The 19,314-nt window shown below is 52.4% G+C and overlaps 8 protein-coding genes across 8 annotated transcripts; 7 read left to right on the forward strand and 1 right to left on the reverse strand.

Moving 5' to 3' along the window:
- Positions 1-184: 184 nt before the first annotated feature.
- Positions 185-578, forward strand: QC764_504050 (uncharacterized protein; the record flags this gene model as incomplete). Its single annotated transcript, XM_062947657.1, has 2 exons — positions 185-419; positions 489-578. Exons 1-2 carry the CDS (start codon positions 228-230, stop codon positions 576-578), a joined length of 282 nt encoding a protein of 93 aa, XP_062798880.1. The 5' UTR covers positions 185-227.
- Positions 579-1,158: 580 nt separating this feature from the next.
- Positions 1,159-1,691, forward strand: QC764_504060 (uncharacterized protein; the record flags this gene model as incomplete). The annotated part of the gene is made up of 2 exons (XM_062947658.1): positions 1,159-1,558; positions 1,615-1,691. 2 exons carry the CDS (start codon positions 1,159-1,161, stop codon positions 1,689-1,691), a joined length of 477 nt encoding a protein of 158 aa, XP_062798881.1.
- Positions 1,692-3,764: 2,073 nt separating this feature from the next.
- QC764_504070 (uncharacterized protein) lies at positions 3,765-7,328 on the forward strand (the record flags this gene model as incomplete). Its single annotated transcript, XM_062947659.1, has 3 exons — positions 3,765-4,030; positions 4,088-5,034; positions 5,097-7,328. 3 exons carry the CDS (start codon positions 3,765-3,767, stop codon positions 7,229-7,231), a joined length of 3,348 nt encoding a protein of 1,115 aa, XP_062798882.1. The 3' UTR covers positions 7,232-7,328.
- A 4,896-nt stretch (positions 7,329-12,224) lies between these two features.
- QC764_0077850 (uncharacterized protein) lies at positions 12,225-12,680 on the forward strand (the record flags this gene model as incomplete). The annotated part of the gene is made up of 2 exons (XM_062940748.1): positions 12,225-12,257; positions 12,462-12,680. 2 exons carry the CDS (start codon positions 12,225-12,227, stop codon positions 12,678-12,680), a joined length of 252 nt encoding a protein of 83 aa, XP_062798883.1.
- Positions 12,681-12,895: 215 nt separating this feature from the next.
- QC764_504075 (uncharacterized protein) lies at positions 12,896-13,429 on the forward strand (the record flags this gene model as incomplete). The annotated part of the gene is made up of 1 exon (XM_062947660.1): positions 12,896-13,429. The coding sequence occupies one exon, from the start codon at positions 12,896-12,898 to the stop codon at positions 13,427-13,429; it is 534 nt and encodes a 177-aa protein (XP_062798884.1).
- Positions 13,430-14,635: 1,206 nt separating this feature from the next.
- QC764_504080 (uncharacterized protein) lies at positions 14,636-15,580 on the forward strand (the record flags this gene model as incomplete). Its single annotated transcript, XM_062947661.1, has 1 exon — positions 14,636-15,580. The coding sequence occupies one exon, from the start codon at positions 14,636-14,638 to the stop codon at positions 15,578-15,580; it is 945 nt and encodes a 314-aa protein (XP_062798885.1).
- Positions 15,581-16,233: 653 nt separating this feature from the next.
- On the forward strand, positions 16,234-17,624 carry QC764_0077880 (uncharacterized protein). Its single transcript, XM_062940749.1, has 3 exons — positions 16,234-16,774; positions 16,842-17,388; positions 17,442-17,624. The coding sequence occupies exons 1-3, from the start codon at positions 16,352-16,354 to the stop codon at positions 17,465-17,467; spliced, it is 996 nt and encodes a 331-aa protein (XP_062798886.1). The 5' UTR covers positions 16,234-16,351; the 3' UTR covers positions 17,468-17,624.
- Positions 17,478-18,863, reverse strand: QC764_504100 (uncharacterized protein; the record flags this gene model as incomplete). The annotated part of the gene is made up of 4 exons (XM_062947662.1): positions 17,478-17,937; positions 17,991-18,072; positions 18,136-18,605; positions 18,671-18,863. The coding sequence occupies 4 exons, from the start codon at positions 18,861-18,863 to the stop codon at positions 17,861-17,863; spliced, it is 822 nt and encodes a 273-aa protein (XP_062798887.1). The 3' UTR covers positions 17,478-17,860.
- Positions 18,864-19,314: the final 451 nt, after the last annotated feature.

Here is a 19,314-nt window from a genome sequence, read left to right on the forward strand (position 1 = left end):
ATGCATCATCGTCGTTGCGTTGATGGTGATCTGGGTGTCATGGGCGAAATTGTGGATAAATTGATGGTCGGTGGAAGGAAAGTTATGAAGGAGCTGCTTTCCAGTTCCCCGGTTGGAAAGGGGATGGCAGTGAGGTGTATTTATTGACGTGGTTTGCCCGTTTGATGATATGATCTGTACTCTTGTCTTTTAATAACAACGACTTCTCTCCGTCGCCAGAAAAAAAAATGAAGTTCTCTCTCGCTCTCATCACAGTTGGTCTGTTCGGTGGTGCGCTTGCACAGCAAGGGGTCCAGTGCCCAGGAAGCTGGTATCTTCAGCCAGATGACTGCATGTGTATGAACAGCAGGGAGGGATATCTGCTCAAGACGCAAACATTGGATTGCTGCAAGAAGCTGGGGTACAAGACTTATAACAACGTGAGTACCTGACATATACAGCCAGACGGGCATGTGATGGAGGCTGACACGCTGACGTTCGGCATATAGATCTGCGCCGTGGACAGAAACAAGCGCCAGACGTTCAAGGACTGCTGCAAGGATCTCAACCAGGAGAGCGTCATTGGCCATTGCCGTTGAGGTTGAGAAGGTCAAGACTTAAGAGGGCGATCGGTGGAATTTGGGGAAGGCCATCATCCATGCCGCCATGTTGACTTGGCTTGAAGCCTCGAGGTTGCATGGCGTCTGAGGCTGACGGGGGTGAGAAGTGGCCGCGGGTAAAACGTTCAAGGAGGTCTCCGATTGGAATTGTGTGTAATTGGATGAAATCATGAAGTTATGAGAAACGTGGAAAAGAAAGACTGAGGAATAAGATAAGTCAAAGAGTTGCGAATATCGGAAGAAGTAAGAATTGGAGATATCTGTGATGTTGGTTTCCCGAGCGTGGCCCGTGCACATAGATGTGGGCCCGACGCGCTAGAATGCGCGAATGTTCTTCTCCAAGAGCTTCTCCAAGAAGAATTGCAGGGCAGCCATGCTTCCAACCTGATTGATCGCCTACAAAGTACCACTTGCCCACCCCCCGGCTCCGTTTCTCTGTTTCTGTTATTGTTGGTTCCCCTGGCTTGTGTTCTCAGTCATGTCAATCATGGTGACCTGACCTTTTCCACAGTCGTCGCCTTCGGCCGTATCCCACCACTCGAATATCCAGCCTTGCGTCATGGCTCCTCCAAAGCTCAACGGGCAGCTCCCGTACCAAAGCTGCAGACGTTTGTTCCAGCAACAAGCTCTGTCGAGACGAACCTTTACGACATCTTCCCCATCCTTCTCGGACGTGCCCAAGCAGACGTCGAGATTCGCGAAAAAGACAGAACCCCAGGTCCCTCCCGTCGACCAAACCCAGCCGAAGCCGAATGTTGTGGTAAACCCACCAGCCGCACCGACAGCCGTGCCGAAACCGTCTGCTGTGCGCCGCCCTGGCGTTGGGACACCTACAATGGAGCCAAAGCAGCCGGTGGACATCAACAGCAAGGAGTACAAGCGTGTGGCGAGAAAGGTCACGAGCCTCATGGTTGCGCTGCCCTTCTTGATTGTCACATCGTACTACCTCTGGGACCGACGTAGGTCTCAGCCCATCAGATATGTCGTGATACTGTTGTTGACTCTTCTTCCCAAGTCTCTCTTGGCAGGCCAGTCCCTCCTCCGTCCGATGATGCCTCCTCCGCTCCGTCCTCTGAGCCCAAGAAAGCGTAGCGTTGTGATCGACCAGCCGAATGAATGCGTTCAAACACTCTCCAGCAGGTTATTCCCTGCGTGTCAGCAACAACAACGTGGCGTCCAGTGGGCTTCCTTTTGTAGTAGGATGCTCCTTGTTTGGTCGTCGTTGTCAAATATCAGCTCAAAGGTGGCTCTCAATGCGAAGCCAGGATTGCCGAACAGAATCCTAGAAAACACTTTTGGATTCTCATGATGTTTACTGCCTCCCGACTTCTTCTTGGTCCGGCCCACTCTCAAGGTCGGCCACCTCCGTCATCAGTCTATGAAATGTTGTCCAGAACAACCTCTCTCTCTCTCTCTCTCTCTCTCTATCTCTCTCTCTCTCTCTCTCTATCTCTCTCTCTCTCTCTCTGTGCTTCTCTCTCTCTCTCTCTCTGCTTCTCTCTCTGCTTCTCTTTCTGCTTCTCTCTCTGACCCATCGGTGACACTACTGAATGCCGAGGTCGACTCCAGACTTTTTATCACGCATCCCTGTCCGACCTGCAGAATCCCCGCTCAACAAGCCCCCTCATCCGCGCCAATTTAGCTGGCTTTTCTCCTCAGATGCGGGGAAGTCAACGCTACCACGAGCCCAGAACCCCACACCACCAACAAGACGGACCCTCTGGCAAAAAGGCAGGTCTGGTTGCTGAATGGTCACCATCCACTGGCTAGCCTTCAGTGACAAGAGCCTGGAAACAACAGATGGAGCCAGGCTGGTGACCAGCGCAAACTGACGTGCCAAGACGCGTGCTTCTTTAGACTAGCACGACGGCCATGTCCTGGGGAAAACATTGGCAGCCCGTATTGCAACTGCATGACAGCGGTGGCGGCGCGTGGCCTTGAGCCGAGATTTTCCCACCTCGGCTTTGACGGATGTGACGGCTTGCTAAGACGTTATGAATCTGGCCTGCAGCCGAGGATTCGCCAAAACCCCTGCGGCCTGGCCGTTTTACCCAGGGGACCTCGGGTTGTTCCTCGGGTCTTCGAGAAGGCGGATTATCACTCGTCAAAAGCCGTCGGCCTATCGAGCACTTCTTCAGCCGGTGCTACATCACTATCAGCGTTCTTCCCGTGCTCTCACCACCGCTGGATATCAGCCTCTGGAAAACAAGGCCATCTGGCATATTTGTCAGACGCCCACATCGGTGAGGTCGTGATACAGCACTTCTATCCACATTCTGGAGCTGGTGGAGTTCCTGGGGAAGTGGAAGCGGTGGATGCTGCTTGGAGCTGGTGTGTCCTGCGGGGTGAACTAATCCTCCGGTCCACACCATTGGCAAGTTTTACCATTGACGAATCGGTTGGGGGGATGCCTGTCGCACGCGGCTTGGGCCGATCAAGGTGACTGGAGGGACGGGCAAAAACATCGTGCATTTTGTGCTGTCGAGACGAAGTGCCGTGTTCAGAGCTATCCCCGAAACCCGAACTTCGCATAAGAGGACACGCCTGCTCGTTCATCCATGGCGGCATCCTAGCACTTTTCAAGGGAGGAATTCCCCCTCCTGGCATTTCTGTCCGTGGTGTGTGGGTTATCCCCAGGTTTCTCACTTTCCCTGGCTCCGCCGTCGTCAACCCCAGACCCCAGACCCCCAGATTTCAACCCCAGACTATTCCACTAGAGGCTCCTCCCTGGAAGTGCCTGGCTTGGTTGGCAGAGCTGCCCAAGGGCTAGGGTGTTATCTATTGGGATCGCTGGTGGATCGCCGTGGCCAACATTTCTATTTCTATTGGCATCCAGCAACCTCAGTCTCCAGACGCACGAACGCAACTGTCCCAGCGAGGTGGATACGCTACATGCTCAACGACATCCAGCGGATGCGGGGTGGTAGACTAGTCTGTATACGGGAAGCTCAGCTGCACCTTGTCTCGTCACGGCTCTTGTTTTCGGACGTGGCGATGGGGCTCTGAAGGAAAGAAAATGGAACGACTCCCCTGGTCCTGATGCTTTTGACAGCTCCTTGACCCGTCACTCCCGTCGTCTTTTTTATACCCCAAATCTCCAACTTTCTGTTTTCATCTTGGCCTTTCGTCATCAAGCATCCATTGTTGTTTCTTCATCTTCACATCATGTCAACAGGGGCTGTGTCAACAGGGAGGCGCAAATCACCTCTCGAAGGAGTGTCTGACAGGTCTAGTCAAGACCGCACCACCAGCCCCAGTCCCTCCACTCGCTCATCGAGCAAGCCACAGATCAGACACAGAGCCTCCATTGCGTGTGCCTCGTGCCGTGAGAGACGAATTCGTTGTGTCGTGGCCGAGGGAGAGTCAGAGTGCACCCAGTGCAGGAAGACGGGCCACACATGTATCATCAAGAACGATGACGAGCGAAGGAGGTGAGTTGTGCCATTCTGCCTCAGTTTCAAGGCCAGACCAGGCTGACAGATGAATAGGCCAATATCCAAAGCCTACATGTCATCACTATCCAATCGAATTGCTCTCTTGGAGGAGATGTTGAAGGAACAAGGAGTCACACCCCCTCCCGCTGTCCACCCTCCAAAGACAAGACAAGACGCCATCTCGAGACAACAACAACAACAACAACAACAACAACAAGAGCAAGAAGAAGCTCGGATGCGGGAAAGGTCGACCAGTTCTGAGCCCAAGCATGGGAGTTCGGTCGAGATCCAGGTTCCCACACCACCAGGCTCAGGCGAGGAGGATACCCTCATGAGCGAGTCAGAACAGAGCAAGACCATTGACTTGACGGACATGACCTCATCATCATCATCGTCATCGTCATCATCATCATCACTGATCGATCCGCTATTATTGCAAGAGCTCGGGACAACGCCAGATGCCGATGTCCGGAGGTTGCTGTCAGCAAGGGGCAGCCACTCGTTCGATCCATCGGCTGGGAGGGTTCGATTCTTTGGCCCCACCGCCAACAGCCATGTCCATGGAAAATCGACATGCCTGTTTGACAATGAGGGCCGTCCAGACCGGGCACGAAGGGCTGCCACCTTGATCGAGACGCTGGGCTCGTCCACCATTGACTACCTTACCAAGTGCTTTTGGGAGCATTACTTTTACTCTGGCTCCATGGTCGTCGACAGGGCGGCATTTGAAACGGGCAGACTGACACAGGACCCCAAGTTCTACTCCCCGTTCCTTCACCTCACCCTGTTGGCCATTGGCTACCGGTTCGCTGACCGCACCCGGGACGATATCAAAAAGCTCTCTGTCGGAAGCCGCGAGAGCACACTCCACCGGGAAGCGAAAGGCCTGTTGGAGGTTGAGATTGATCAAGGTGGCGGTGTCCCGAGCGTCCAGGGAATGCTGTTGTTGGCTGACTTGGAGTTTGGCGTCGGCCGTGACAGCGCTGGATGGATGTATCTGGGTATGTTGCCTTGCAGTCATGTGTTTGCCGTTGCCGAAGCTGACCGTTTGATGATTTTGTAGGCATTGCAAACCGTCTTGCCTTCGATATAGGTCTCCACGTTAACTACAGCGGGGTAGACATCTCTGAGACGGAAAGGCGGCTGCGGCGTCAGGTTATGGCGGGCTCCATCGCGTTCGACCGTCAGTGGGCCTTGATCCTTGGTCGTCCAACCTCGATCAAGGCTCAAGACATCAGCATCGACCTCCTATCCAAGGGCGCCTTCAACTCGACACATGGCCAGATGACTGCCGAGGCCAAAACATATGCGGCTGGCCAAGCTACCCTCCAGCAGAAGCGCTTTGAGCTTATGGAACTGGCTGGCAAGGTATCCGACCTGCAGAACACGACACATGGCATCTCAGATTTGACTGCCAAAGCCGCCGAGGACAGAACCTATCTCTACTTTCTGGCCTTGGAACGCCAGTTTCAGACGTGGTATCGACAGCTTCCAGACTGCCTGGCCTGGAAGCCCATCAACATCAAGTCGGCCCCCATCGGCTTCTTTCTGCTTCATCAGCAATTCCACACATGCATGATCCTGCTTCACAGGCCCTGGGCCAAGTATGGGCCATTGGTTCCGGACAACACTGCTGCTGCTTCCCGGTATGCGGCGCCCGAGTCTTCGCTGCAGCTCCAGGACTCTCTCGGCACCTTTCCTCGTCAGGACAACCGGGCGTCTCTGTCTCGCAGCATGTGCACTCAGCATGCGGTCCGGGTCGCGAGGATATTTTGGCAGCAGCGCCAGCGCTTTGATGGCACCAAGATTGGTCTTGAGGCCATCCAACAAGCCGGCACTGCTGCCCTCGCTCTGATGGCTGCCTTGGCCCACAAGAGTGCCGAGCTGGACCATCAGAGCAATCTCAAATACCTACAGGTTGTTTCTGCGGCCATCTACGACATGAGCCATGCCTATCAGCCGGCTTCAAGGATGTACAGCCTCCTCAAGACCATGTTGGCTGATATCCGGACTGAGATGGTCAGCTCTGGCTCTTTGGAAGCCAGTGCCTTGCTCAACCGGTTCAACCAAGGGAACCCCACCACGAACATGATCTTTGGCAGCAACTCGTGGAATCTCAGCAACGAGAGCTCTCGCTTCACTCCCGCGAGACGAACCCTCAGCATGTGCGCCGGGCCCGAAGAGGGTCGTGAGGCCAAACGCCGGCGGTTTTCCACCCAGACAGCACCCGACGTGGTGTTCTCTACCATGGCTGTGTTCGGGAGCAGCCCTCTTGGCGGTCCGGCATCCCCTCAGCTGGCGCATCCACAAGAGAGCTCTGGTCAGGAAGAACTAGGAGAGCCTCTGCGGGAGATTCCAGATATCGCCCCAGAGTCAGACTTTGATCTTGACTCGTTCCACGCCTCATTTGTTGATTTCATCAACAACGGCAGCAAGGGGTGGGCTACGGCAACCCCCACAATCACAACGGAGACGACACTTGAGGCGACCCCGCTCCCCACTCCCGCCTGCGAGGAGGCTCCCTCGACCAGCAACACTGATGCCGTCATTGTGCAGGACGAGCCGGCAGCTCAACAGCCGGCGGATGATGCCATGGTTGACATGACGATTGAAGAGTGGCTTGCCGAACCGGGAGTGAGCTCCGGGCTCGCCGCCATGGAGGCCGAAGTCCAGCAGCACTGCGACTCGCGGTTCTCACCCGTCGCAGACGCACCCGTGCCCACTGCCGAAGGGGGCGAGGTACCGCCGCCGCCGTTGCCCGAGATGCAACAAAATGACCTCACAATGCCAGTCACGCTGGAACTTGGCACTGCGGACAATGGAGGGATTCACACTATGGACTGGCTCGCCACCGCCCCGCCACCCCCCCGGTCCTCGAGGAGGATCTCCAGGACGAGCATCTCGAGCACGATTCGCCCTCCGCTCGCGCCTCCCGAGACGGATTTGTTTGTCAACGCCTTGGCTATTCCCGCGAGGCAGACGTCCCTTCCACCGCCGCCACCGCCGTCATCTGCACCGCTTCCCATGACGCCAGTGACGCTGGATGAGTTGGTGCAGAGCGTGGAGGAGGCGGTGGACTCTGCGCGGGCGAGGGCGAGGGACAGGGAGAGGGAGAAGTCGGTTGCTGCTGCTGGTAAGGGGCAGGTGTCGAGCCCCGAGGCCGGGAGGAATTTGTCGTTGGATTATTTCCAGTTGTGAATGTGATGAGACATGATGTAATGACGAAGTAATGTAGATAGAATACCTGGGTGGCTGCTCAAAGCAGGAAAATAATGAACAGATGATGTACTATCAATTTGTGCGTCTTTTGTGTGTGTAACTACCTGCACTTGACCCCCAGTCCCCACAGGTCGGTGCCGGTAGGTAGGTCTCGAACCTACTCTGGCTTCAAAGATGCAGCCCTACATGTGCTCTGGAGCTGGCTGCTTGACCTTTTACTTGCTCTCCATCTCACACAGTGTGGCCCGAGCTTTGTAAGACTGGTAGGTTTACAAATTTCGGTGCCGCCCGTCAGCACTGGGTAAAGGCCCGTAGCACGCCGCTATACAACACGCCAGTTACTCTATTGCTGACCGTACACCGATCCTCCGATGGTACTCCAACACTTTGCCCAGCTGTTTATACACTAGCTTCGAAACAATCCCTAACAAATCATGTCGTATAGAGATCTAAGTCACTACCTACCTAACGTAACAGACGGGCGCCGCATTTGGCCTCAGACTGAGGTCGGCGTCCATAAATAGATGCTAGACCTACCGAAACAACCGCGAGGAAAACAGGACCTAATCACCGAAGGAACTATCTTCTACTGTTCATGATATCAATGAGATGAAAGAGACATTTGTATCATGCAATACATGGGTATATCAGAAAGCTGATCTTCCCAGCACCATCATTTCTTCCCAGCATCAGCTTCACATTCCCTCTTACGGTTGGTTCATCGGTGACTTCTGGCAAGACCCCGTTCTATTAACATTCCTTTGCATTTTCTGGAGGAGCTTCTGGCAAGCTCTCGACATCGACACCCTCCTTTGAAGTCTTGATCTACGAGTCACGCATCTCTGCCTGCCTCTATCGATACAACTCATCACCTAGCTATCACTCGACCACAGGGGAACGGCCTAGATGGGGGTTATTGACCAGCAACAGACACCACCTGGTGGCCAGCGCAGCCAGCGCAGCCAGCACCAACCCCACCCCAGCAACAACAAAATGACCCCGCCCCAGCTGATGACGAGGTAGCGGGCCCGAGCAACACCCAGCGAGGTCCGGGAGGGAAGAAGAGTAAGCCGTGGAATGAGGATTTGAAGGATTATAAGCCTGGTCCCGGGGAGGGGGAGTCGGATGGGTCTTCTGATGAGGGGGAGGCGGGCGTGGGGGTTGCTGCTTAGGTTCCAGATTGAGGGGGGTAACGGGTTCGCTGCTGCTATGGCGATTCGGGGTGACGAGCGGCGAATTAGTGTTATGATGCACGGGTTTCAGTTGTGAGGGGTTAGATCCTAGACTTACAAGCTGAACCAAGTTCCATTCCTTTGGTAGTATACTTACGTGGAGTTAATCGACCTTTGAGGAGACTAAATGGTGGGTACCTGCTACCTACTTTAGTTCCTGGTCATACACAGTCATCATGAACCTTGAATACTAGGTTGGTAATGACTGATTATCATATGACGAAGCGGAAGTTCTTGCCGGCAAGGACGTTTACCTGACATGTCAAAGCTCTGTTGACGTTAAGCCTGGAGGCTACCTTCCGAGTGAGGTACTAAAGGGGGAGCCTACGGAACTAGGCTGTGGCATTAGGCCGGGTGCGGCCTTGCCGAATAATCTAATATCTTCCTCGAATATAGTATTGGGTGGGCTACTATTTATATAAGGTTACGGATTATACATTTTACGGCCTATATATTAATACAAACATAAAAAAAACGTGAATATTATTACTATTACTATAGTAAGTAATGTAGTTAAAAAATCGCTTAACGTACATTATAAGCGAGTGCACCATATAAGCGAGTGCACCACTTTCCACCACCCTACGAATACTATCCTCAATTACACCACATCAGCACAAGGAATTAACTATAATTACATCAGAAACAGCTGAATCTGAGGCATCTGCAGCTTCCTGGCAAGTGCGCGCATTATGGCCAGGCTTGCCGCACACACTACAGCACTAAACCTTCGTACGAGCCCCCCCTACATTACTACTATCCGGCTGCGTTTCTTGCACTCCCTCCTTATCCACGGCCTTCTGATCCAATAGATCCTGTGCCTCTTGTATAGTAAGTGACCCTCCAAGCCTTACACGTGTTTTTTTAGCTCTCCGGCGCTTGCTTAGTGCCTTATTGGCCTTACGGAGCGAAGAGACCTCTGCACGAAGGAGAGCCACCTGGTGCATTATAGCCGTTGTACCCTTAGTAAGCTGGTCTACCGCAGCTAGCATTGAAGTTGGGGAACTATTTTGATAGTTAGTAATGCGAGTCTTAATAAGCGTTAATTATGAATTAGCTTCTCGAGGGTTGTGTGGTGTCTGGGAGACCCAAGGTTATGCAGTGCCGGGCCGTGAGTTTGGAGGTATTAGCGTACGAAGCTTTATATCCAGCTTAGAAAGCACCCTCTCTGGATCGTACGGTATAAGGCCAGCGCCCGCAAAGCCACCCTATATATTCTTCTCTGTTATAGAGACGAAAAAGGCCTCGCAGAAGGTATAGAGGAACTCGAGTTTACTTATATAGTTAATATATATACGTATTAAGTCTTCGATCTGGCGACCGTACGCCTGTTTTAGCGGCCCAAAGTAGCTAATATCGAGTGGCTGGAGGAGGTGGGAGGAGTGTGGAGGTATATAGAGCGTAATAATGTTATTTTGCTGGCAGTAGCGTTCGAATTCGGTCGAATAGTAGCTTTCGTGGCTATCGAGGATTAATAACCGGTATTTGCCTTTTATACAGGACGCTATATAATAGTCGAAGTACTTAATCTAATTTAGGCCTACCGGATTAGTAATTTATCTATTATCGGTAGTTGCGATACGTTAGGTGGACGGTAAATTGTATTTAGTATATTAGTTAGTAAGGTGGTACTATGCGGCTAAAATAATAAAGGGAAGGATAGCCTAGTTAAGGGTATTAACTCCCTGGATTACCGTTGCCTATTCGCGGTTATTAAGCTGGGCTAGTTTTGCCTTACTAAGGCCGTCCGAGGTCGTAATTACTATATCCGCGAAAATAATACCTATTATAAACCTAATCTCGTTAAAGTTATAGATATTATTATCTATAATACCGTATTTAGCTTTAGTATTCTATATAAACGCAAACTACTCGGTAATAACCTTTAAATCCTCGTACTTAGCCCTCTAATAGTCGTATCTACGCGTAAAACGTATACGGAGCTATGGCTAGCGTTTAACGAAGTTGTGTGCCTAGAGCTTGCTAATAGGGGGCGCGTCGCGTACGCGTAGTAATTAGTTAGCTATATCTTTTACACTACGTAATCTTGGTGGAAAAGCTCGCGTATATAGCTCAATAATATATTAAACAATAGCATCCTCTTCGGATTGAGTAAGCTTCTTCGATTTGGGCGTGGTATCGCGTCGTGCAGGCCGGCCAGCGCGTCGTCGTAAGAGAGTCGTATGGTGGACGTTGTAGATCTTTCTTGCGGCTCGGAGGCTGAGATTTTTATCTTTTTCAAGAGCTTCGAGGGCTAAGATCACCCTGGCTTCCTTTAAAGTAGAAGGCATATTGGGTTGTGTAGAAAAAGTCGATGTTGGGTGGAAGGATAGTGCGTTGCTTAAAAAGTGGTGCACTCGCTTATATGGTGCACTCGCTTATAATGTACGTTATATGTTTGTTTTGAAAAAGTGTACTTATATTTATAAATATCCGAATTCGAATCCTATATTACTAATATTATACTACTCTAATTATACCATCTACTCAACTATTCTTTTATGTGTAGCCTAATAGAACGGCCTTTTAATATTTTCTCAAAGACTACCGGCTAATTATAGGTTAGTATTTTGGGCTAGGTATAGGTACCTAATACTATATTCGAAGAAGATATTAGATTATTTGGTGAGGCCGTACCCGGGCCCTAATACTATATCCCAGTTCCGTAAGCTCCCGCTATGGTAGTAAGATTTTAGCTTCAGACTTGTGTCTCAACCTATGCGCCAGAGGCCATGTCATGCTATGCCAAGCAATAAGATGGCATGTAGGTATATGGCCGGGTCGCAGTTCTAGAGTCTCAAAACGTGGCCGGTTGACCGGCTATGTTGGAACTGGTGATGTTCCTACGATGGGCAGAAATTTGAACGCGTTCAACCCTACGTATTGGTGCTTCAGGTGATATTTCTACCAAGTTGTGTTGAGTTTCTAGTATTACCTGTATATCGGGAAGTTCGGATAGATTTACAATCCTGACCTCTCTCATCAACCATCCGAGCGTCTTGTCTAGTGCTGTTTGTAGTAATTCGTTTTGTAAGCCAAGATCACCAAAGGGCGCTGAGTGGCGCGGGTTGCTGGTATTTAACTTATCTCTGCAGCCCCCGCCCTGTGCAAGACATGCTTGGAGAGTTTTGTTTCTGACGCCATGTCATCGAACTTACCTTCTTCATCTGATACTGAATTCTTGCCCGCGGTGATGCTTCTCCTACTATATTCAGACGCTAGCAGAAGTCTCATTTTTTTCATACCTTTTCCGTACCTACATTAACGTTCGTTCGCCCGACCAGCGGGCCCTTTCATTTCTTCATTAGGGGCACCCACTTCGGCCTGGAGCTGGCTTTGGCATGCTGACCACCTAGACAACAGTCCGTCATCGTGAAATTATTCGAAGCTTCGAACCAAAAACATCGACTTCTGTCACGTCTCTGCGCTTTCTTCTTCAACGTTCACACGAAAGCATACCAACACAGACTCAAAGCGATCAGTTCTACACTATGAACTTCAGCTTCCAACGTGAAGAATGAATAATTTGCTTGAGCTTTACAGCGAGTAGACAGATTCTCGCCCACTTTTCTTATTTTCATACTTGTTTTCCTTACTTACCCTGGGAGTTAATGTACCCAACTATCCTTACTCGCGCTCTACATATTTAAATACCACATCGACTCTCCTTTGAAGTCTACGCCCTTTGCCTCACGCAATATCACAGCATTTAACTGCTCCTACGATCTTCACAGCCGCAGATGGCATATAGCAACGGAATTCTCGACATCCCTGTTGGTATGACATGAAATCAGTTTGGTGCGAATGTCAACAGTTGGTTTGCAAGACTTTTTATGGTTTGTAACAATTCCACCGGGCTCTGGGAAATTATGTTGCACAAGTACCGAGTGTTCCTCGCCAGGCTTATGTGAGATGGCTAGCAGTTGGACGCCTTCTTGTCTCCTGCTGACCACAACTTTCGTTCTCCGCCGCAACAGTCTTACACGCCGAAGGCGGAATGCCCCCGCGCCCCGACAACGACTCCAAAAAGAACTGCCAAGATTCCACAGCACTTTGGCTCACAGCGTCTACTGCTGAACGTGTTTCGACCTCCTGAGGACCTTCCGGTGTCTCTCCGATCCAACCTACGATGGTCCGGGACGGGATTGGATTGGGATGCTCCGAGTCTATATAAGAGGCGGTTTGGACTGCAGTAATGTTCTCCTATCTCCATCATCAGCACATCATTCCTTCACAGCAATATCTGGCGACTTCTGGAAGGTCTCCAATCTTCACTGTCCTTTTCTTTCGGCTTCTGGCAAGACCGCACTTTCAACATTCCTTTACGCCTCGTGCTTAATACGGCTTTTCTTTTGAAACCAAGACTTCTGGCAAGCTCTTGTCCAACAAACCACGATCTCAAATTCTCAATATGAAGTACACCATGGCCATCATCGCCATCATCGGCCTCACCAACGCTATCGCGATGCCCAAAGAGGCAAGCAACCGTGTGAACGGCTTGGAAGCTCGCTTCGCACGTCAACCTGGATTCATCACCGTTGTCAAGAAACGCAGCGATGACCCCGGCCCGAGCAGACTGCCACCCTCCAATGGAAAAGGCCGGGAAGTGGACGACCCGGCCCTTGATCAGCTACGCGAACAGGAAGAGGCCTATGCTAGTGAGGATTCGTCTAGTGGGAAGAGCAGGGGGGATACAGTCACGCCGCCTACGTCTGAGGGGGAGGGCACGAGGTCGCCTTCTCCCGAGGGGATGCAGCCCTGGCGGCCTGAGGAGAATGGTGAGGGTCCGGGGTCGCCTACTATTCCTGCTTTTGCGAATAGTGAGAATAGGGGGGCGGAGGAGGATCCGTACGGGTGGGAGGCGCATGCTGATCGGGTGAGCGAGGAGAGGGAGAGGGAGAATCCGTTTGGGGAGTTTCCGAGGTATGATGTTAACGAGAGGTAGATGGGAGGTATGGATCTTTGGAAATCCCCTGTATGTAGAGTTAGGCGAGGGAATGGTGTACAGCGTTGGGGTCTCTGTAGGTGGTTGAGTGCTCCAGGTTTGACTATCTTGTACTTCATTTGTCTTAATAATGGTGTCTGATCAACAGGTGAGTTTAGGATGCGGGTAAGGTCTTATGCTGACTGAAAACAGTGATAATAAACCCTTTCTTTTTTATTTTTCTTTTTTATATGTAGTCACAGTTTGTTGTGAGCCCTTTTCTTTGCTTTTGTGTTCGCACAGATGTCTGGAGATGGGCAATACCAGGCCATTTTCCTTGTTATCAGGTATATGATTTCCTAGGTATGCTATGGTACCTAGGGTGGCGAATAGGTTCCATGTCAAACTTCATCATTTGCTCGAAGAAAGGAGAAGCCTCCAGTCTTCTTGTTACGAGCCCCACCCCCCTTCCTCGCCTTCGAGCCGTCCTTGCCCCTGACTAGCTGCGCCTACCCCTGAGCCCCTGAATCGTCCCACTAGGGCATCGAGGCCCGAAAATATGCACGTTACCTTTGAACAAACAGACTCCGATCGGGAAATAAAATCAAATACCGGACAGAATGTCAAAGATGCGGGGAAGTTGAGCCTCAATCAATCATTTACACGCGGCTCTGATCATCAATATCGATGCTGTGCTACAAGACGCCCTCCTGGCCTCTTTGTGATTCGTGCGCCTCTCCCAAAACATCCAAAGTATTTCCAACACATCTCGAGCCGATCAGTCGAAAGACCACAGAACAGTGCCAAGCATTCCCTCCGTGGTGTTTGATGCTGATGGAAAAAAAGGTTGATGTCGTGAAGGGCGGGCGGTTAAATCCTCCTCTTCCGGCTGATCAAAGCCCAATTCCCAGGGACTTGGATATTTAAACAGACAGCTAGGCTCCGCCGACGGTGATTGGTGCGCATCTGACTTGTCCGGCCAACTTACCAGGTAACACCAGCTCAAACCTCCTCCTCCATACTCAACTCCATGGGCAGCGAAGGTGAGCGAGGCGTCAAGCGCGCCTGTCAAAGACATTCTGTGAAGGAGATGAGGAGAACAACCACGCAAGGCAAATATCAAGAGATTAAACTCGTGTGTTTCTTCTTGACAGCGGCTCCAACTCGAGCACGGCAGATGGAGGAGATGGAAAAATCAGTGTTGAGGGACAGGTATAAAAGCTCATCATGAGGATGGGAAAGGTGAAGAAGACGTCTCAACCCATTCACCATCAACCCCCAATCCGACCGTCTTCTTTACCAAAGCCCAAGATGCCTCGTCGATCCAACCTCCTGACAGTCCTGTCGCTCCTGGTGCTGGGCTTGCTCGGCGCCGTGATGGCCGAACGGTCCGCAGGCTGCGGCAAGGCCAACACCATCCGAAGCCAGCAGTACACCATCACCATCAACGGCAAGCAACGCCAGTACATCATGAAGATCCCCGACCGCTACGACAACAACTTTGCCCACAAGCTCATCTTCACCTGGCACCAGCTCGGCGGCAGCGCCCAAAAGATCGTCAACGGCGAGAACATCAACCAGGGCGGCGCCCTCCCTTACTACGGCCTCAACGCTCTCGCCAACAACACCGCCATCTTTGTCGTCCCCAACGGTCTCAACGCCGGCTGGGCCAACCAGGGTGGCGAGGACGTCACCTTCTTCGATGAGCTCGTCAAGAGAGTCGAAGCCGATCTCTGCGTGGAGACCACCCAGCGGTTTTCCACTGGGTTCAGCTACGGCGGCGCCATGTCCTATGCTGTCGCCTGTGCCAGACCTACCATGATCCGTGCTATCGCCGTCATCTCCGGTAGCCAGTTGAGCGGCTGCAACGGAGGAAACTCCCCTGTTGCTTTCTACGGTCAGCACGGCACTTCGGATTCGGTCCTCAACGTTTCCGGCGGCAGGCAGTTGAGGGATAGGTTTGTGAGGAACAACGGGTGCACACCCGTCAACCCTGAGCCGCAGCCGAACGGACAGAACTCGGTCAAGACGGTGTATCAGGGCTGCAGGGAGGGGTATCCTGTTACGTGGGTTATTCACCGTGGTGATCACAACCCCAGCCAGACTGATGCTGGGTCTTCGACGCCGTTTGCGCCGAGGAACACTTGGGAGTTCTTTTCTCAGTTCTCTTGAGTGACCGGGGAAGTGGAGGATCGCTGGAAGGTGGACAAGGCAAGAACCTGCTTGGTAGGATCAAAGGCTCAATGTACATAGGGTAACAAAAACTAGTATCATACATATATCGACGGCGATCATTCCTATTCTGCGTTCACATACACCAGTGATGTATTATCCCGGCTAAACCATGGGCGGGAGCTAGAGTCAGCATCAATCCAACTTGGTAACCATGCCGGGCCGATGATTAACACCCAAGAATATCCCATCCTCATTCGCACCCCACGGGAAGTGACCAAAACCTCAAGAAAGCTTGGGCGGCAAACGGCCTAGAATTGCACTCCAGTTTCGGCACCCGGCTCGCGGCACTATGTCAACAACCAATCCAGGGGGCAGAATACAACAAGCTGGATATGCCGAGACCTGATGATAGACCGGAGTAGTATAGACCATACAGCCCCTATATTGAGATGCGGCAGCCGATGGGGGGCCCGTCCATACAGAAAGCTTGATTCCCCAGCTCGACACCGGTTAAGAACCCGGGCAATGTATGGAATTGACCCGATTCGAGGAGCATGGCCAACGCTGTCTTTGTGGATTTGATACCACTCGTTGGTAAATATCGCGGTGATGGCAGCGGGCTTGTATGTGAAAAGCCAGACCTACAGAAGTGCCGGTGGGTGAGTAGGTAGAGTATAAGAACTGTACCTCGAGGACGCGACACCAGCAGCAAGTTTCTTTGCTCTGCTCCTCCGCAAACTTTGCTCCTCGTTTCATGCGTGAGCCAAAATGAAGTCCCTCGCCGCAACCCTCGTGGGTCTGATCGCGCCCGTCCAGGCCGGTCTCCGCTTCCCATGCTCAACCCTCACCATCCAACGTCTCGACCCCGTCGTCGAGCCGGGCAACATCCCCTCCGCTCACGTCCACCACATCGTCGGCGGCAACGCCTTCAACGCCACCATGGAAGGCGACGTCGGCGAGCGAGCCACCTGCACGACCTGCCAAATGTCGGAGGACTTTTCCAACTACTGGACTGCCCACCTCTACTTCAAGCACCCGACCAACGGGTCGTACCACCGCGTGCCTGTGCTCCCCGTCCAGCCTCTGCTGGGTGGATCCCAGGGTGCGCAGGGAGGGTTGACGGTGTATTACACCCAGTTTGATCTCACGAGAGATAACTTGGGGAAGCAGAAGATTACTTCTTTTCCCCCTGTGAGGAGATCTCCTTCCTCATTACCTGCCTGATTCAGGCACTAACAATGAATGTTACTCGCCCAAGGGCTTCCGCATGACAGTAGGCACCCCGACCGAGCCCGGCAAACCCCGCGTCGGCCTCCGCTACCAATGCCTCCAAGGCCAAAACCGCGGACGCGAACTCGACGACTTCCCCACCGGCCCCTGCAGCGGAGGCATCTTCACCACCCACCACTTCCCCGCCTGCTGGGACGGCAAAAACCTCGACTCGCCTGACCACCAGTCCCACATGTACAACACCGTCACCCGGGACGGGTTCCTCAACGCGGGGCCGTGCCCTTCTTCGCATCCGATCCGGATGCCGCAGGTTGCGTTTGAGACGGTGTGGGACACTACAAAGTTTAATAGCATGTGGCCGTCGGGAGGGAAGAACCCGTTTGTGTGGAGCTTTGAGGGGACGGGGGGTGGGACGCATGCGGATTATATGTTTGGGTGGAAGGGGGATAGTTTGCAGAGGGCGATGGACAAGAGTGAGTGTTTTTATGATGGCTGTGGGAGTATTCAGAAGCAGCAGATGGCGGTGGCGAATAGGTGTGCCATTAAGGAGACGGTGGTGGAACAGACAGATGGGTGTAAGTTTTCCCTGGAGTGAATGAGAGAGAGAAAAGTGCTGACGTTGTGGCAGGGATGGTGAAGCTGCCTGGTCGTTGAGGAAGTGAGAGGGGCTGATGAGCGGGATGGATATTCGACTGACGAGGCTACTGCCTGATGTGTGTGACCTCTGCGTCACGGTTTGATGTTTGATTTGTTAGGTTATACCGAGACTGTCGTTTTTGAAACGCATCATTTCATATCTGGAACCTTCAGCCCACTTTGATCCTCGTGAGTCCTCGACGAAGGTGATAAAATTAATCACAACACTCAAGAGACGCACCAGCGGTCTTGGATTTGAGCGTAATCACAGCCACGAACCCTTGCATTTGCGGCATGAGCTTTACATGTACACCACTCTCAAGCCAGACATCTGCTCACCAAACCGCCCCCCCACTTCAAACCCTGAACCCCTGGACACCTGGACACCTGTCCTGACCTACAACGACCAATCTAGCAAGTTTCAACCGCCGGACCAGGAGGGGTATAGCTCGTGGGCACAGGATAGTAAATGTTGATCATGATACCGGCTACCAATCATCAGTTTCAGCCCCTCGCACATGACAATCAAAGAACAACTTACGGTCAGTAGCGCTGTAAGCCCCAGGGAACGACACCTGGTTCCTCGGGCTGTATGTCCCAGACCCGCCAGTAACAGTAATTTGCTGTCATCCCCATCAGTCTCCCCTCCCCTCCCCTTGTTTACGAAGAAAGCAGAGAAAACTCACCGCACAACTGATATAAAACTGTGCCCCGCCTGCGCTCCCCGCCGAGTGCAGAGCAATATGCTCCGCCCTCAACAAATAATCCCCATTCTGCAAACACCTCGGAATCGGCACATTAATACTCCTCGCCCCGTTGCTAGGCCAAGTCATGCTCCCCCCTAAATTCGGCCTGTCTTGATAAATCTTACTCCAGACCTTGCCGCTCCCGTCCCAGGTCGCGGCTGTTTGGCCGGCGGGAACCTTGGCGATGTAGACTGCCATCGGGCCCGGGTGAGAGATGGACGCTTTGGCGTTGTAGGCCAGGGTTGAGCCGGCGGCGACGGTGTATGTCCCGGGGGCGCCGGAGCCGGGGCGAAGCTGGTAGCAGCGGATGTCGGGGGAGTTGACGTTTGTGACGGGGCCGTTGGATTGGTAGTTGGAGGTTTGGCGGACGTATTGCCAGTCGGGGGTGTTGGCTATGCTTGGGAAGGTGTCTTGGGGAGGTTAGTTGGGTTGAAGGTTGAAAGGGGGGGCGGATGATGAGAAAGGGAGTTCGTACAGTGTGCCTCTGCGGCGGCGGCCGCGAGGACGGCGAGGGTGGTGGAGAGCTTCATCTTGGGAGTGACGGGCTTGAGCTTGTAGGCTGAGGGAAGAACTACGCGCAATGGGACATTTTGAGCTTCAAGAGGGCCTCTGGGGGAATAGCCCCCTCCAGAGCTTTTAAGACGCAGAAAATCGAGGTCATGTTTCATTTCACCCACTGTCAACACTCTACACGGATATCACGCCCGCCAGTCTGAATCGGGTCTTCCCCCGTGCCCATCGTCACCGTGCGCCAAGAGACGGAGCCGCTGCCGAGCGGGTAAACAGAAAGACGGCGGATAAAAGCCATCCCCAGACCACGACAACCAGTGGGTATATTACTCCTATAGTGAAACTACTATGTGTTGATATGCCTTGCGTGGATGCCAAGCCATCGGAAAGCAGGCATTTGACATCCTCTGATCTGGGGTGCAGACGTTGTGATCCCTTGGTAAAACAGTGTTTCGGCACTTGTCAACCTGTCAAATTTCTCTCTAAAACAATGCAGGTTGCTTCACCCGAGACGGGCATATTGAATTGAGGGTAGCAAAGGTTGGTGTCAGGAAGTGAAGAAGAGACAAAGATTGCTCGACTGCCGGAAGGGGTAAGGCCGTGGGTGGT

Source organism: Podospora pseudoanserina, chromosome 5 (assembly GCF_035222485.1).
Source record: "Podospora pseudoanserina strain CBS 124.78 chromosome 5, whole genome shotgun sequence".
NCBI classification, from domain to species: Eukaryota; Fungi; Ascomycota; class Sordariomycetes; order Sordariales; family Podosporaceae; genus Podospora; species Podospora pseudoanserina.

Bases quoted from the DNA above. Each gene is read 5' to 3' on its own strand.
- QC764_0077880 (XM_062940749.1), top strand. From the start codon at position 16,352: ATGAAGTCCCTCGCCGCAACCCTCGTGGGTCTGATCGCGCCCGTCCAG. The intron at 16,775-16,841 runs GTGAGGAGATCT...TACTCGCCCAAG, and splicing joins AGATTACTTCTTTTCCCCCT to GGCTTCCGCATGACAGTAGG. The intron at 17,389-17,441 runs GTAAGTTTTCCC...ACGTTGTGGCAG, and splicing joins GGTGGAACAGACAGATGGGT to GGATGGTGAAGCTGCCTGGT.